A 19,191-nucleotide genomic window follows, 5' to 3' on the forward strand; every position below is an offset into this window, starting at 1 on the left:
TCTGTGGCTCATTTGGGTACTCAGCTTCCACCTGTGTCCCCTTGTTCGCGTCCCACCAGTGTTGAAAAGTTCATCCTTGTTTACCCGGTCGATTCCCCTGAGGATTTTGTAGGTTGTGATCATGTCCCCCCTTACTCTTCTGTCTTCCAGTGTCGTGAGGTGCATTTCCCGTAGCCTTTCCACATAACTCATGCCTCTTAGTTCTGGGACTAGTCTAGTAGCATACCTTTGGACTTTTTCCAGCTTCGTCTTGTGCTTGACAAGGTACGGGCTCCATGCTGGGGCCGCATACTCCAGGATTGGTCTTACATATGTGGTGTACAAGATTCTGAATGATTCCTTACACAGGTTCCTGAACGCCGTTCTGATGTTAGCCAGCCTCGCATATGCCGCAGACGTTATTCTCTTTATGTGGGCTTCAGGAGACAGGTTTGGTGTGATATCAACTCCTAGATCTTTCTCTCTGTCTGTTTCATTAAGTACTTCATCTCCTATTCTGTATCCTGTGCCTGGCCTCCTGTTTCCACTGCCTAGTTTCATTACTTTGCATTTACTCGGGTTGAACTTCAACAGCCATTTGTTGGACCATTCACTCAGTCTATCCAGGTCATGTGTGTGTGTGTGTGTGTGTGTGTGTGTGTGTGTGTGTGTGTGTGTGTGTGTGTGTGTGTGTGTGTGTGTGTGTGTGTGTGTGTGTGTATATATTTGGTGTGTCTAGCTTACTGTCTAACACACACACATACACACACTCTCTCTCTCTCTCTCTCTCTCTCTCTCTTCTCTCTCTCTCTCTCTCTCTCTCTCTCTCTCTCTCTCTCTCTCTCTCTCTCTCTCTCTCTCTCTCTCTCTCTCTCTCTCTCTCTCTCTCTCTCTCTCTCCACCAGCTTTAAATAATGAACCGTTCTGGCCCAAGTTAACTGACTGGAGGCTAAAAATGTGGCAAGCCGCCGCAGCAGTCGTGAAACAGATTGGTTGATCAGGGGGGAAGACATCTCCCCGGTCGTAGTGCCAAGATGGCGATGGTTGGAGGTAATCGAATCCAAGTCACGAGATTCTCTTTTGTTTTACTGTTTCATTGTTTGGCCGTTGTTATAACTGGCGAAGAGAGTGCGACTATGACATATATTTCTTTTCTTGCACCTAGTTGATATACGTGGGGTCCTTTAGCACAGTAGTCTGCGACTTCATCTCGCAACCGAGGCACCCGGGTTCAGTCCTCGGGCAGGACAGAGATGGTTGGGCATGTTGCCTTATACCTGATGCCTCTGTTCACCTAGCAGCAAATAGTTACTCGGGAGTTAGGGAATTGTTGTGGTGTACATCCTGGGGAAGTCAGAAGCTGGCCTAGTGGCACCTCACTAAGCCTAGCTACAGGCTTCCTGTCACCCCCCCCCCCCAACAGCGTTAATTAAGATGTAGGTGGCAAGGAATATTCAGCTGTTGGTATATGACTCCCCCAATATCTGGAGACAGGGTACTGGGGTTAGTGGCGTCTATGAGGCTGGGTACTGGGGCTTCTATGTGGGGAGAGGGCTTCTGGGCACCGTAGTCTGAAATCTGTCAACAGAATCTGAGAGTTAGAACCAATTCTGGTTGTGTTAGGAGGTAATTGTGAGTGAAGAAGGGGCCTGGGCCAAGTGAGGGTTGTGTGGGCCCTGGAGGCGGCGCTGGGGTCACAACGACCCAGACACCATCAGATAACCCCGACACCACCACCACCACCGCCGCCCCTACACCATATTCACAATTTACGACGCATGGAAGCCTTCTCTTGTTTCTCGTTGTGTTGTTCTTATTAGCGTGGTGGTGTGTGTGTGTGTGTGTGTGTGTGTGTGTGTGTGTGTGTGTGTGTGTGTGTGTGTGTGTGTGCGTGTGTGTGTGTGTGTGTGTGTGTGTGTGTGTGTGTGTGGGTGCCGTCCCGGGCATGGTGGGGCTTCCATGGCTCAGGTCAGGGTGTTCTTGTAGTGAATGTTCATTCTTGGTTCGTTCATCCATTAGTTCCTCCTTGATGTTAATCTTTATCCTACCTTATGGACGTCAACCAACAAATTCACACTAAACATAGAAAAGACCTACTACATCTTACTCGGAAGCTAATCAATAAATGCAGTTCAGCTTCAGATTCAGATAGACAATGTTAACATCAGTAATAAAAATGATGGAAAGTTCCTTGGCCTATACATAGACAAGAAAGTCAACTTCAGCACCAACATACAACACATAACCAAGAAAGTCTGAAAAACGGTCGGTATACTTTCTAAAATTAGAAATTATGTTCCTAACTGCTCTCCTCTCACTATACAACGCGCTAATCTATCCCTATCTTACCTACGGTATATGTGCATGGGGCTCAGCCACTGCAAACTGCACTGCACTCCACACATTCTAAACGTAAATGTTACATTTACAAAACCCTGTTCGTAAGTGTAAATCCTGATCTGAAAGTCTTCCTTGAGAGATGTAATAGAACCCATAATCACCACACCAGAAATAAATATCTCTGATATCCCCTGTCAAACTAAATCTGTGTAAACACTCTATGCAAATAAAGGGAACCTAGTCTATGGAACTCACTCCCTAACGAATTGAAAAGCTGTTCAACCTACGCCTTATTAAAAAAATAAAACCAAAAAGTACCTGATTTCATCCTCATAGTTTCCTACCTAGTGCCTTAAACTCGCACTGTGTCTTGTGCTACCCACTCTCCCAATATATGTTCCTAAGCCATACAACTTCACCATTGTAATCACCGCTATCATCTTATATCATGGGTGTTATATTGAAAACATATTTGACTACATTATACCTAGAAATAATCCTCAAATTATGCTACAGTCTACCTGTTGATAACCGTCAAATTTTACTATAATATACCTACTAGTTTTCGTCAAAGTTTCTTGCAATGTATCTGATAATATTTCTCAATTTTGCTAGAAATTACCAACTTAATATTATCTGTTAAGGACCTGTCCGAAACGCTATGCGTACTAGTGGCTTTACAAGAATATAAAAAATCAATGCTATGTACTCTCATAAACCCAATGTACCTTCTTGTATATATAAATATATAAATAAATAAGGTAGCAGTGATACTATAATTTTGTTTTATTAATACATTAGGTACATCTGCATTTGTGCGGCTACCCTAGACTATATGAAGGGGAGTACAGTGTCAAAAAGCAAGCTACGTGATGCTAAAAAATCCCCATCACACAGGATGGTTAGTCATACAGAGGCATGTGATAAGTAATCTGCACTGACAGACTCTGGGTTCGGTATGAGGATATCTAAGATCCCCATCTTAGAGTTTATATTCTACGGTGTAAGGACGCCAAATTTGGTTTATTTTCTCAGGTTTTCTACAGTTTACCTTGTTCTTAAGATCTTATCTATCAAGGAATGACAGCAATCACATCTCTTTTACTTCCAGGACATTCATGGTCGATTGTAGCCTAACTGTCTTATGGGTTATAAGGGGTCCTATCTTACTAATTGCCTTCCCGTTGCTCAATACCTAAATGATGTAAGTTTTCTGCCCGTAGACGCGGATTGAATTGAATTTGCCATCAGAAATTTTCATCCCTGAGACACATTCATTATTATTTATTAATAATATTATTATTATTATTATTATTATTATTATTATTATTATTTAATTAATTAAATAAGTAATTTTGCGTAAGGAGAGTGTACTAACCAAGGCAACTGGCCTAATCTAGGGAGGCCGATCTCAATATTACGGAGATTTGTATTATTGATGAAGTAGAGGTACTTCGACGTTGTAGTCGATATCGTCAACATTAGTATGCATTATGAGAAGAGGTTGATGTCGGTGTATAGGGCAGCTGCGAACACATAATTTAGTGGTCATAAGGGTTAGTGCTCATCGAAGGTGTGATGAGAGATGTTGTGTTAGATGTAGCTACTCAGAACGGAATGTCAATGTAGCACGGGCGATAATGAGTCCGTAATTGAGTTCGGTTATTTGCGATAACCTTGCTACTGTGATATTTGTGTCGCGATGAGGGTGTCCCGGTGGTGCCATGTGTGTCCTGGTGCCTCATATGTGTGTCCCGGTGCCTCATGTGTGCCCTGGTGCCTCATGTGTGTCCTGGTGTGTATATGTTACGTCCACTGCTCGCAGTTTACCGTCTGCTCCAGTCCTCCCCACGCGCCGTAAAGCCGCCCGCCCGCGAACCTCTCATCAGACCAGAGATCATTCATTGCTAAGGTCTCTGTTGCTAATGGCATCAATCTCAACCCGGCTCCTCATCTTGGGGCGGGCGGGGGGTAAACACTCCTTCTCTCCCGAGGAGTGTTTACGGAGCAGTAAAGTAACTGAAAAGTTTTGCGCTGGTCTAAAGTCAGCCGCCATGTTTAGTGTTGCCGTCGCTGGGCTCTTTGATATACATCACAGTTCCCGCCCGGACGCCGCCGTACTCCGCCCCAATTTCATTTTTTAATGGGAGGGTTAATTTTTTAGTGGTTAGGTCTATATTTTGTACCTGTGAGCGATAGTTTATTGCTAGTCTACCATCTCTGGGGGTTTGGGGTGGTGGTGGGGGAGATTGACTGTTGCAGTTAAACTCTAGTAATCAGCAGTTATTTCTCGCAGTGTATGTTTGGTTTATAAGTTTGTATGTTTGGAGTTTTTGATGCGCTGTTTCTTCGTTGTTTGTGTTACGTTCGCGTTTCCTGGTCCTTCCTTTTTTCTGTTCTTCTCTTCTCCCTTTCTCTCCGCCACTCTTGCTTTATTTCTTTCCACTTCTACCCTTCTCTCCTGCTCCCCTCTCCCACTCTGGCTAGAAGCCCTGGCGCTGCCGTAAGCCGCACTGACACCGCATCAAAACCTTCCAGATTTCCCCCTAATGCGTCGCTGTCTCACACACACACACACACACACACACACACACACACACACACACACACACACACACACACACACACACACACACACACACACACACACACACCACAGTTGTTTATTTGCTTGATGAGTAGAGGCATTAGATGAAAGGAAATGTTGCCCAAATGCTTCCTTCCTGCCGTGGGGATTGATTGAACCCTCGATCCTCGGTTATGAGGATCTCTCTCTCTCTCTCTCTCTCTCTCTCTCTCTCTCTCTCTCTCTCTCTCTCTCTCTCTCTCTCTCTCTCTCTCTCTCTCTCTCTCTCTCTCTCTCTCTCTCTCTCTCTCTCTCTCTGAGCGTACCACACAACCCATCACTACGATTGCAATATCCGGGAGAGTTCGCCACTGCAATACCAGTTATTGTTGCAATACCTGTGGTTGACGATACCGGACGACGATACATGTGACTGATAGCAATTAACGATATCTGTTATTGATGCGGGCGATGGTGAACACAAGCTGATATCCTCACACATATGATAAGAGAAGAGTGAGGTCTCATGGAAGAGTGAGTGTGTGTATGAGTTAGACTCCTCTAGCTCCTCACAGCACAATCGAGCTGTGAGAATAATAAGGTTAACCTTATTATAATATATAATAAGGTTCTGTAGCACAGTGGTCTACGTCCCCTGTTCGCAATCGAGGGATCCGGCTTCAGTCACCGTACAGGATAGAAACGATTGGGTACTATTTCTTTCACCTGATGCCTCTTCAGCTAGCAGTATGTTGATACCTAGGAGGTAGGGAACTGTTGGGGGTGGTCAGTAGTTGGCCTCTGGGGACCTTGATAAGCTTAACCTATAAAATCCTATGATAGGAATCCTATAAAATAGGATGTAACGCCCGGGTATTTCACAGAAGAGGAAAATAAAAAAAAATATGTCTTGAATATCTTTAATATCATGTTGGGAATGTTTTCCTAATAGAAGGCTCGTACCTCACAAATTCCGAGAGATAAGAGAGAATAGGATTGTTCGAGAGCAGTCAACACTGTACCGCCCACATGGTTATTTACGGGTCCCACACGGGACCCACCCTGGGACCCACACGGGACCCACACGGCCCATTCTGGGACCCACCCTGGCCCACCCTGGGTCGGTGGGTCCCAGATGCATAATTAGTGAACTAAGCCTAAAAAGTCTACACTACCCGTCAGGGTCTCGTTAAGCCAACAGAAAACGGAGCCGACTGAACGGTAACTTTATCAATATAATCTTCACAGACCTCGAAGAAGTATTATTAAGTTCTCAAATACCATGTACTGTGTATTCTTGTCACAACCTTAGTCAATTTAATATTTTTAAACTGGGCATTAATTCCAGTTTAATTGGGGACATGAAGCTCAACAGGAGGAGAAGGCCTAAGAGAATCTCCTAGGCCTAGGCCATCGGATGACCTAACCCCAGGATGCAACTCACAACAGTTGACTAACATCCTGGTACATATTTGACCTCTAGGTGAACAGGTTCATCAGGTGAAAGGAAACGTACCCAACTGTTTCTGTCCGGGCAGAGAACTGTACCCCGGATCCATCGATTTTGAGCGGAGGTAAACCCTTTAAAACCAGCGAACATAAAAGGTCTATTGCCGAGGAACAAATTGGTTTAAGTTTAATTTCGAGCACAGACTTGGTAGTTGATTAATGTACTGGTGACCAGCGTGTATATGCCTCTGGTGGAGGCCTGGTCGAGGACCGGGCCGCAGGGACACTAAAAAGCCCCGAAATCATCTCAAGATAACCTCAAGAAGGTATGTTGGCCACCGTCACTCCGTGGACGGATGAAGAGTTCTCGTTGACGGTATTGTGTGTATCTTGAGGTTATCTTGAGATGATTTCGGGGCTTTAGTGTCCCCGCGACCCGGTCCTCGACCAGGCCTCCACCCCCAGGAAGCAGCCCGCGACAGCTGACTAACACCCAAGTACCTATTTTACTGTTAGGTAACAGGGGCATAGGGTGAAAGAAACTCTGCCCGGCGCCGGCGCCTGGGATCGAATCCAGGACCACAGGATCACAAGTCCAGCGTGCTGTCCGCTCGGCCGACCGGCTCCCTAAGTATATTGACCTCTACACTTCACGGGTGAACTCTTCACCCGTCACTCCGTGGACGGGTGAAGAGTTCGCGTAGACGGTATTGTGTGTAGTGAACTATTTACTAGTGACTACTGATTATCTCACCAACCTACGGTAACTGCCTGGCTGTAAGGTTCCCTCATCACACTACTGTAGCTGACTGGCTGTATCATTTGTATACCCTAAATAATAATATCAAAACCTAATATTATCGTCATCATTTATATTGTTAGTATTATTATTAGTTATCAATGAGTAAATACCAACCTGCGTCTACCTCTTTGTGGTGTGTCTGCGAGGTTTTGGCTCATCTTGGCTACAGTAATTATCATGGCCACAAATATTGATAATGGACCAAACAATTGAACAAATCCACAAGGGCCGTGACGAGGATTCGAACCTGCGTCCGGGAGCATCCCAGACACTGCCTTAATCACGTTATTGTGATCTCTGTGTGTGACCAAACAATCATTCAAGTTCAAGTTCAAGTATGTTTATTGAGATAAGCAATAAATACATCTCAAAGGGATAGAGTAGCTTAGGCTATTTCTACCCCCCTCTATTTCAAGTCCCTCAAGGGGCGCACAAATTCAGTGAGTACAAATAGACAAATAACAGTACAAGAATCCCATTTAACACTGCAGGTTAATACAGCAAGTACAGCATATAATTGTTACATTCTTGGGGCAAACAATCATTTCCTTGATGGAATATGGTTGGTGAACCAGTCCTCATTGGGTGAAGTTATCGTGGCTAGTTATGGCTCCGTGTCTCGCCTTTCTTTCCTCCCCTCGTGTCTGACTATCTCCATCTATCCCGTGTATCTATCCCTTCTATACATCAGCCCCCTCCTCCCCCCCACCCTCCCCTCGTGTCTGACTATCCCCATCTATCCCGTGTATCTATCCCTTCTATACATCAGCCCCCTCCTCCCCCCCCCACCCCCGTACATCCTCGGTGCCCCCTTTTACACGACCCTTCTCACAAGTATCTGATTAGAGATTTTTAATTACTCACACACCTGACGGTTTCTCTAAGGTGGAAGAAGGGGGGGCTGCCTCTCCTCTCTCTTCCCTTACCCCTAGTTCTCTTCCCCCCCCCCCTTTTTACCCTTTCCCCCCCCCCTGGTCTCCTCCCCTGATGTTAGACCATATGAGGATTACTCTGACCAGTATATAATTCGCTAACCTGGGCAACACCCGGGTGAAAATTTTTGGTCAACATGTCTGCGCCTTCTTGGGTGCCTTCAGGCGCATTCTTGGGTGCCTTCAGGCGCATTCTTGGGTGCCTTCAGGCGCATTCTTGGGTGCCTTCAGGCACATTCTTGGGTGCCTTCAGGCGCATTCTTGGGTGCCTTCAGGCACATTCTTGGGTGCCTTCAGGCACATTCTTGGGTGCCTTCAGGCACATTCTTGAGTGCCTTCAGGCGCCTTCTTGGGTGACTTCAGGCGCATTCTTGGGTGACTTCAGGCGCATTCTTGGGTGCCTTCAGGCGCATTCTTTACCCTTTTGTTTTGATGCTGACATTATGTCTGAACTTTCTGCCTCTCTGACAAAATTGTCTGAAATTCAGGTTTATTAAGGAAATTAGGTATACAACACTGTTGCCACCTTAATCTGTACGAGTCAGGACTCTAGAATTTACAGTAATGGGTGGCTATGTTAACGTCCGAACGTCTATGTTTTTGCCCGAAACGCATTGCGTAATAGTGGCTTTAGGCATTGTATGTACTAGCTCTATCTATATATCAATCCATTAATGTAACATCACTTGTATGTATATACCTTACCTGAATAAACATCTGAATCTGAATCTGAACGTGATATTCCCCGTCACTAAATGCTTTACTGTATGTTTACTGTGAGCTTAGTCAGGTAGCAGTATAGCGTTTTGGGGGGAGTTTAGTTTAGGGCATTTATTATGCCCATCCCGTGGGTGGTAGTGGACCCCATACTCATCCCGTGGGTGGTAGTGGACCCCATACTCATCCTGTGGGTGGTAGTGGACCACCATACTCATCCTGTGGGTGGTAGTGGACCCCCATACTCATCCTGTGGGTGGTAGTGGACCCCATACTCATCCTGTGGGTGGGTGTGGACCCCATACTCATCCTGTGGGTGGTAGTGGACCCCCATACTCATCCTGTGGGTGGTAGTGGACCCCATACTCATCCAGTGGGTGGTAGTGGACCCCATACTCATTCTGTGGGTGGTAGTGGACCCCATACTCATCCTGTGGGTGGTAGTGGACCCCATACTCATCCTGTGGGTGGTAGTGGACCACCATACTCATCCTGTGGGTGGTAGTGGACCCCATACTCATCCTGTGGGTGGTAGTGGACCCCATACTCATCCTGTGGGTGGTAGTGGACCCCATACTCTTCCTGTGGGTGGTAGTGGACCCCATACTCTTCCTGTGGGTGGTAGTGGACCCCATACTCTTCCTGTGGGTGGTAGTGGACCCCATACTCATCCTGTGGGTGGTAGTGGACCCTATACTCATCCTGTGGATGGTAGTGGACCCCATACTCATCCTGTGGGTGGTAGTGGACCCCATACTCATCCTGTGGGTGGTAGTGGACCCCATACTCATCCTGTGGGTGGTAGTGGACCCCATACTCATCCTGTGGGTGGTAGTGGACCCCATACTCTTCCTGTGGGTGGTAGTGGACCCCATACTCTTCCTGTGGGTGGTAGTGGACCCCATACTCTTCCTGTGGGTGGTAGTGGACCCCATACTCATCCTGTGGGTGGTAGTGGACCCCATACTCATCCTGTGGGTGGTAGTGGACCCCATACTCATCCTGTGGGTGGTAGTGGACCCCATACTCATCCTGTGGGTGGTAGTGGACCCCATACTCATCCTGTGGGTGGTAGTGGACCCCATACTCATCCTGTGGGCGGGTTGAGGTGATGGAGCCTGGATGACGGAGTCAGGTACCGCCTCAGGGGCTCCCCTGGCTGGGAAAGTACCAGCTGTGAGGACAGGCTTGGCTCCAGGTATTGACCCAACCCTAATGATGACCACAATACCACTTGTACCACCTCCTCCACCATCACCAACCCAACTATCACCACCATATTTATGACTGACACTAGAGAGGTCACCAGTTGGTCACACAGCTCTGGCTCATTATTCTCACCAAAAACATGGAGCCAACGTTCGCAACCCGCCAGATAGCTGAATGCGTCGTGTATTCAGCTATCGTGTATGAATGCGTCGTGTGAATGCGTCGTGTATTCAGCTATCGTGTATGAATGCGTCGTGTGAATGCGTCGTGTATTCAGCAGAAGACTGTACGTCATTTACCTCAGCGACGTCAACTTCATACTGCCCAAGACAATAATTCATTTTAAAATTCACCTGGAAAAAATATTCTCAAGAATACTGTGGGAACCTTTGACAAACCGTCGGCTTTCTGGCCCCGTTGAGGGCCACTAAAGGGGGTGACAACCCCAACCCCCCCCCCCTACGGGTAAAGGGTCCAGGCAGTACAGTTTTTTCGTTTTCAACTCAGTCGGGAATTCCAGGTTCGAATCCCGGACGGGACAGAGATGGTTGGGGGAGTTTCCTATCACCTAATGCTTCTGTTCACCCTGGAATTAGCTTGTTGTTGGGCTTGCATCCTGGGGAGGGTCTTGATATAATCCTAACATTTATATGTACACTGTCTGCCTGTCCCTGAGAATATTAATTATTTTGATTATAACGAAGTAATTCAATGTTAGGAATCGACATTTATATGTTCCAGGGAGATTACTCTCTAAATATAATCATACTCAAATGTATCCATTCCTTCACTATTATAGGCCTACGCACATGAGATACACAGCCTGCTAGCGGGAAATCATACGTAGGCCTACTCAATCCCTCTTGAGGTTATCTTGAGATGATTTCGGGGCTTTAGTGTCCCCGCGGCCCGGTCCTCGACCAGGCCTCCACCCCCAGGAAGCAGCCCGTGACAGCTGACTAACACCCAGGTACCTATTTACTGCTAGGTAACAGGGGCATAGGGTGAAAGAAACTCTGCCCATTGTTTCTCGCCGGCGCCTGGGATCGAACCCAGGACCACAGGATCACAAGTGCAGCGTGCTGTCACAAGTCCCTCACCTCTAGACTAAACCTTTGGTAACGAGGAATTCTGGTGTTTCAATCACCATCTAATTAACGACACCAAACTCGTTAAGCTACGCCATTTTGTTTCCCTTTTGTTAATTAATGCCAAACCTGCCTCATTAACCCACAGGTGTCCTGAATCCACAAGGAAATTTGTTTTGGTGTTGGATTAAAATTATTAACCCAATGGATGGTTGTTACGGCGTGATATTTGCCTACTGACCAACCATAGTCAGGTATACTTTAGTCCAGATTGATTGATAAAGATTATGTCACCCAAGAGGTGGCACGGGCATGAATAACCCGTATATATGACCAGGTCTAAACTATGCTCTCTGCCACCTTTTGGGTGGCTTCATCTTTATCTTAACACATTCACACGGGAGACATCTCCCGTCACGCAGGGTGCAGTCGCACCTCCACAGATCTCCAGTATCAGCTCTTGATACTGGTAATGGCTCAAAAGAGCCACCACTTACGGGCTATTCATGCCCGTGCCACCTTTTGGGTGGCTTAATCTTCATCAATCAATCAATCTATGCTCTCAGTGTATATGGAGCCAGAAACTGTGGACACCTCTCTGTGTGAATGTTGTCCTCAAGCTGAGGTGTTATCAACCTCCGGATGCGAATTAATCTACGTTGAGAAATATTTTTGTGAGTTGTTTATACAATAATTGAATATTAATATTGTGTGTGAACTTAATTATCTGCAGGCGATGAGTCACAATAACGTGGCTGAAGAATGTTGACCAGACCACACACTAGAAGGTGAAGGGACGACGACGTTTCGGTCCGTCCTGGACCATTCTCAAGTCGATTGAGAATGGTCCAGGACTTGAGAATGGTCCATTCTCGACTTGAGAATGGTCCAGGACGGACCAAAACCTCGTCGTCCCTTCACCTTCTAGTGTGTGGTCTATTCAACTTAATTATCTGAAAATCATTATGCTTATTTGTATGATTATTTTATTTATATTATTATTATTAGTAGTAGAAGTAGTAGTATAATAATAATATTTGTTCTTGGTTCTTTGTATTTCTATATTTGCTCTGTGGTTTTCACAAATCATTGTCCGCCACGTTATTGCGAGCATATTGGCTTCGAAGGATACATGTGAAAGAGATCGCTGTGGTAAGCGTTTCCTATTGTTGACCCCTGTTACCTATTGTCTAGCCCGCCCCCTCACCATGTCCCCCCCCCCTTCACCATTCTACGCCCCCTTACCAGACCCTTCACCATACAATCCCCCCTTACCAGGCTCCTCACCATATCACTCCCCCTCACACTTGCCTTTTCCTCCTCTCACAATTCCAATCCTTGTCCTCTCTCCCGTCCCATTACTCAATTCCTTCAGTCCAAACCATCACTTCCCCTCCCCTCCCCCCCTTCCTGAACTTCGTCCCCGCCCCTCCTTTCTCCCCCCTTCCCTTCCCCCCGCCCCATACCTTACTCCCACCCCCTCCCTACCATTGCCTGGTTCGTGCACAAAACCACTGACACGCTAACATTTAAAAAATGCATTTGTGCTTCGTGGATGTTTTTCTTAGCACGGGACTTATAAATATATTCATGGGTGACTTCGTCCCCTCTACGGTAGATCGATAGTCTTTTGTAACGGCAGTGGGTGTATGATGAGTGTGATGAGGTGTATGATGAGTGTGGTGGTGGTGGTGGGCTGTATGGTGAGTGTTCATCTGTAGTTCAACCTAAGGATTCAGTGGTATCCCAGGGTTGTATAACCTATAACATGTCGTGGTACAGGGGTAAGGTGCGGTGCTGGGAGTGCCTTGATCACTGGTTCGAGTCACTTCGATGCTACACTCAAAAAATCACGTTGTCCTTCTATACGGTCTTATGGCTCATCGGAATATCTGGCTTTCTCTTGTCTCCTGTTATTGCTCCCTTTCTTCTCTCTCTTTTTATTGTTGCCCTTCTTCTGTTGTCACCTTTCTTCTGCCTCGTTTAATGCTCCCTCTCGTATCTCCTTGTATTGCTCCCTTTGATTACTTAGAAAGAAACTTATCTCTGTCTTTAGGTATCTTACGTGCTTAAATCTTATCGTCTCTGGCTGGCTCTGTTCTTTTCAGTCCATGTGTTATGTGTTACCTCAGTCTGAACTTCATATGAGAAGTATGTTAATCCTGGCACTACACAGTGTGCTCAGCTCGGAGTTTGTTGTGTCAAGTGACGTGGCCCTCCCAGCGTTTTCTGTCTCACACAAACCCATCCCCTTTGTTGACCAGACCACACACTAGAAATTGAAGGGACGACGACGTTTCGGTCCGTCCTGGACCATTCTCAAGTCGATTTCTTTCATCCTAAACCTGCTTCCAACACTAGTAGCACTGTACTATGCCTTCCCTTCATATCTGAACTCAAAACTTTTACCAATACCTTTCGTCCTCTTGACATTAAACTCGCCTTTCGACAAACTAACACACTTCGTAGCAATCTAGTTCACACTGCTCCTCCTGCTTCTAATGCTGCTGGTGTCTACTCTATTTCCTGTTCATCTTGTCCTCTCCAATACTTTGGCGAAACTGGCCGAACACTGAATGACAGACTTAAAGAACACAAGAGAAGTGTTAAGTCTGCAGACACTAACAATGCTCTCTTCTGCCATGTGAGGGATTCTAATCATCCCATTGATTGGTCTTCCTCCAAAATAATCTTTCCTGCCTCTACTCTACACAGACGCCGTCTTGTAGAATCGGCTCTAATACACAATGTACCCAACATGAACTTGAGTCCTGGCTTTGTTGCTGTGGACTCTTCCCTTTCACAGTATATACTCAAATGCTCTAATCTTTCTAACAAACGTGACTTAACATAAGCTTACCCCTTCCATTTCTTTCTTTCTCTTTCCTTTTCTTTCTCTCTTCTCCCTTTTTCTGTTCATTGTCTTCTCCTACGCTCCCTTGCTATCCTCTTCTTTTTCCTATTACTATCTCCTTCGGTGGTTATAATAGGAGCTGCCTCGTATGGGCCAATAGGCCTGCTGCAGTTCTCATTACTACTATCCCCTACACCTGACTTTCCTCCTCAGCTCTCTCTTGCCTATTTATTGCCTGTCCCTACCTGTCCTCATCACAATCGACTTGAGAATGGTCCAGGACGGACCGAAACGTCGTCGTCCCTTCAATTTCTAGTGTGTGGTCTGGTCAACATACTTCAGCCACGTTATTGTGACTCATCGCCTCCAACCCCTTTGTTACAGTGTAATTCATAATGTTATCTGTAACCGCTGACTGCCAGCTGTCATTGATAAGTTATGTGCCGTCATGTGTGATCTATTCCCATGGTAAGTTCTGGCTGTGCTCATTTCATCGCAGTGGAGAATGTCCTTAGCTGGGTTACGTATCGGTCTCACAAGGTTAACTTGTAGGGGCTTAATGAAACGGAAACCTGCTTCCTTCCTGTCTGATCTTAGCCTACCGACTCTGTCATGTACATTATGCTGATATCTCTCTCTGTGTTCGTCTCGTAACTTTATCCTTCAAATTCATATATGGTTATTATCTTCGGCTCACTGTCAGGAATTAGAATACTATTCAAAAGTTATATTTATTCCTTGGGAATATGAATGTGGCAGTGAGTGGGAGGTTAAGAGAGGCTCACCACCTCCACACTCACAGAGATAAACACGTACCAAAACATGCATGAAACACACAGTTAACCTAAACCACCAGAGCCAGGACGGGCGTACCACGGTTCGTGAATCGGACATAGGCTCTCGGATTTGCATACGAACGCGAATCAATTTCCCCCAGGAACGAGTCTGTATCACGCTACCCCCGGCCGATGATACACTTGTTGTAAATAAGGAGAATATTCGGGACCATTTCTGCCCGGCTACAGTCAACATTGGGGGTAAATAGATGGCGGGGGGTCGTGAATAAGTAAAAGACTAACCTGGTCCGTGGGGGGACGCTTGCCTCTGTGTGTGTGTGTGTGTGTGTGTGTGTGTGTGTGTGTGTGTGTGTGTGTGTGTGTGTGTGTGTGTGTGTGTGTGTGTGTGTGTGCTCACCTATATATGCTCGTAGGGCAAGCTCCAACTCTGTGAAGCTGGCGGCTTCTCAAAGGTCCCGCCATTGTTCCTGAGGATATTTTCCAAGGGCCTGAAGCAGGGTGGCAGCCGGGTGCCCAGCAGTGCCGGATATCCGACTTCACAGTCACATTGCCAGACTTGATTGCGAAATGAGTTACATTTTAGAGTTGAACTGTTCACTTGTGTATCGCCATACTTAGCTAACATCATTTTCCTGTTAGTATGAATGGAGTGTATTTTAGGAGTGGTGGTAGTTTAGTGGTGTAAGCCTCCACTGAAGGAAGCTGGTGTCGGGAACCTGCATGGTATATAAGCTTCCATCATCGTATTCCCCCGAGGACCGTATAACACGACTGGTACAAGTAATTAAAGTGGCCATTTCTCGTCCCAGTGTCGTAATATCTGTTAAACACGTTGATGATAAGAATCTTCCGACATACTGGTTATACACGCGATCGCTGGGGTGGTACTCACCTAGGTATAATCACCTAGGTGTGATTGAGGGGGTTGTGCTTTGGCTCTTTGGTCCCGCCTCTCAACTGTAAGGTGTTGTGATCGCTGGGTTGGGGTTGTAATGGCTGGGTTGCTGTTATGATGGTTGAGTTGGTGTTGTGTAGACAGTACTAGCCAATTGTGCTGCTAAATCACAGCTATATTAACAAACTGTTCTTTAATTAAACAAAACTAACAAATCATTTGTAAACAATTTGCTATTTTCTTTTCTCTGAAATTTTGGCTGTGTTATTCCTTCACTATGAATAAAGTTTTATAGTTCCGGTATTACAGTTGGGTTCGTTATCGATTCATAATCGGAAATTCCGGGTTCGAATCCCGGACGAGACAGAAATGGTTAGGCGCACTTCCTATCACCTCATGCGCCTGTTCACCTAGCAGTAAATAGGTACCCAGGACTTAGTCAGCTTGTTGTAGGGGTTAGATCCTGGGGGGGAAGTCAATAATTCGACTTTAGGGGGTGCGGGAACCTAAATATAAGCCTAACATCTATATACACTGGCAACCTGTCCCCCCAACACAATGAAATATTATTGTAATATTTTTTGACTTCAGGTTTTTCAATTTAAAATCTGACTTTTTTTCCCCGAATAATAATATATTTTTTTAGATAAACCATTATTTATTATAGTTACTATTACTTTCCTAAGACCAGAATTTTATGAATATTGAGTAGGTTGTGTTCTGTAGGTGTTTATATACTGTCAACGTATTTATAAATAAATAAATAAATAAATATATAAATGTTTATTATAAATTATAAATATAAATTATAAATAAATAAATAAATGTTTAATATAAATTATAAATGTTTATTCAGGTAAAGTACATACATACAAGAGGTTATACAAAAATTGATAGATTTATAGATAGAGCTAGTACATACAATGCCTAAAGCCACTATTACGCAAAGCGTAATAGTGGCTAATAATTAGTATTATTTGTTTAGTTCCCATTTTTTGTTGTGACATACCATTCTCTTTCCCGGTGATAGGAAATCAATGTGAATCAGTTAGTTCATGTGATGACTTTCCCCATTTGATTTATAAACCATTTTCTTTTATGCATATTTTTTTCTCTTAATGACAGGAAATCCTGCGAAAAATAACACGTTCATGTGATTACTTTAGTCATCCCATTCTCACACGTAAATCAACCGTTTTCTTTGCTGCTGCGATTCCTAACCCTTGAGATGGTAGAGTCTCCCCTGGTATGAGTGTGACCGTGACGTACCGTTTTCTTTGCTGCTGCGAGCCCTAACCCTTGAGATGCTAGAGTCTCCCCTGGAATGAGTGTGATCGTGACGTACCGTTTTCTTTCCTACTGCAATTCCTAACCCTTAAGATGCTAGAGTCTCCCCTGGCATGAGTGTGACCGTGACGTGCCGTTTTCTTTCAGGAGTAGCCGCTCAGGGGAGCGTCCCTCCAGGGGGCGAGGACGAGGACCATAATAAACAGGAGATGCTGGTTGCTGTACAGACAGGTCAGTACACTCTCCTCTCACGTGTGGGAGCAGCTCTCCCTGGCCTCTTGTACCATGCTACTTAGTTGGCTCTGCCTTATTTGTGAGTACATTTTATGAGTACTTATTATTATTATTACAGTATTATTATTATTATTATTATTATTATTATTATTATTATTATTATAAGATAACCCGTAGATATTAGTGCATAATTACAGTGGTTCAGTCTTAAACAACACATAGAGTGGATAATTGTACACATACAAAGCATAGCTATATATATATATATATATATAAATATATATATATATATATATATATATATATATATATATATATATATATATATATATATATATAATGTGATAAGTTACACCTCATGCATTATATATAAACACACATACAGTGGATCATTTATAATAAGTATGCGTCTGAACAAATTGTTAGTAAAATATAGCTTTGTTAAGCCTCTACTATCTTGATGATTATTATGTACATTTCATAGAGTAATTGTATAGGGTGCTGATTATAATAAATCTATGTACATGTTGAAAATGTATATATATTTCTTAAGTTAATACTTAAAACTAATGAATATTATTTTTTTCAAATTCGATAAATACACCATAGAGAGTGGCATTCATAGAGCTCCTGCTCCTTCCTTTAGTATCCATGGTGAGAGTCCATCTGGACCTGTAGCTTTAGAGTTCACAGGTAAAGTGCTGCTCTACTCACTACATATAGAATGTACACACTCCTACATGGTATATGAGAGCATGGAATATACACTACAGTATTTTAGTCTTGTTTGCAGTTATTTTTAATATAAAATAAATGTGAATGTTCAGGAATTATTATACTGTATTTTATTTATAAACTCACTCTCTCTCTTCCTCCTCTCCAATGTATCTCTCTCCTTGCATCTCCTTCTCTCTTCACCCCCCAACATCCCTTCTCTTCCCTACTCTCCTTCCCTCTCTCCCCTTTCTCTCATTACCTCTCTACCCTTTCTCTCATCTTACCCTCTTCCCCTTTCTCCACCAACATCTCCTCTCCCCACTCTCCCAATTCTCCCTCCTCTACCTCTCCCCCATCTCCACCATTCTCACCCTCCCTCCTCTCCTCCCCTCTCTCCTTCCTTTATTCCCCCCCCCCCCTCTCTCTCTCTCTCTCTCTCTCTCTCTCTCTCTCTCTCTCTCTCTCTCTCTCTCTTCTCTCTTCTCTCTTCTCTCTTCTCTCTTCTCTCTTCTCTCTCTCTCTCTCTCTCTCTCTCTCTCTCTCTCTCTCTCTCTCTCTCTCAACTATTATTTTAACCCAAATTAATGTGGTGAGCATAAAAACTCTATGGAAAACACAACCCCGATTTTAGTTGTGTTTATGAAAATTGCCGTGGTTGCAATAGATGACAATATGTCATAAAGTGTGGCACTGAGGCCGACCCCGACTGGCCTATGACACTCTCATACCTCCCCTCCATGTTTCGTCATGGAAAGTTGAATGAGGCTAGCCCCAAACATCTGGCTTCCAACCTCCAACAGACAGATAAACATACAATTCAGCAGTCTCCGTGGCGCAGTGGTAAGACACTCGCCTGGCGTTTCGCAAGCGCCTTGCCTTGGGTTCGAATCCTGGCCGGGGAGGATTGACCGGGCGCCAATCCTTAACTGTAGCCTCTGTTCACCCAGCAGTGAATGGGTACCTGGTTGTTAAACGATTCGGCGGGGTCGTATTCCGGGGAAATTAGGGTTAAGGACCTTGCCCGAAACGCTACGCGTAATAGTGGCTTTACAAGAATGTAAAACAAATAGACAATCTCTTGTATTCTCTTTTATATAGATTATTGTTAGGGGGGAAGAGGGGAGTTACCTGTCATTGCCCAGATCACTTTCCCATCTGTCTAGTTATCTATCCATCCATCTATCTGTCAATGTATCTGTCTATCCATCCATCTATCTGTCAATGTATCTGTCTATCCATCCATCTATCTGTCAATGTATCTGTCTATCCATCCATCTATCTGTCAATGTATCTGTCTATCCATCTACCTACTTATCTATTTCTCC

The 19,191-nt window shown here is 44.8% G+C and overlaps 1 protein-coding gene across 3 annotated transcripts in view; it reads left to right on the plus strand.

Moving 5' to 3' along the window:
• Positions 1-19,191, plus strand: part of LOC123768462 (transient receptor potential channel pyrexia) — a 47,246-nt gene that overhangs the window by 18,864 nt on the left and 9,191 nt on the right. Inside the window, exons 1-2 of one of the 3 annotated variants that reach the window (XM_045759020.2) lie at positions 15,375-15,513; positions 17,063-17,146. In XM_045759020.2, coding sequence (XP_045614976.2) covers positions 17,125-17,146 — 22 coding nt within the window. In that variant the 5' untranslated portion in view covers positions 15,375-15,513; positions 17,063-17,124. Of the gene's footprint in view, positions 1-15,374; positions 15,514-17,062; positions 17,147-17,185; positions 17,229-19,191 lie in introns of those variants that run through there. The other 2 variants (XM_045759017.2, XM_045759019.2) reach the window with 2 other exon arrangements.

This window comes from Procambarus clarkii, chromosome 35 (assembly GCF_040958095.1).
Source record: "Procambarus clarkii isolate CNS0578487 chromosome 35, FALCON_Pclarkii_2.0, whole genome shotgun sequence".
Lineage (NCBI taxonomy): Eukaryota > Metazoa > Arthropoda > Malacostraca > Decapoda > Cambaridae > Procambarus > Procambarus clarkii.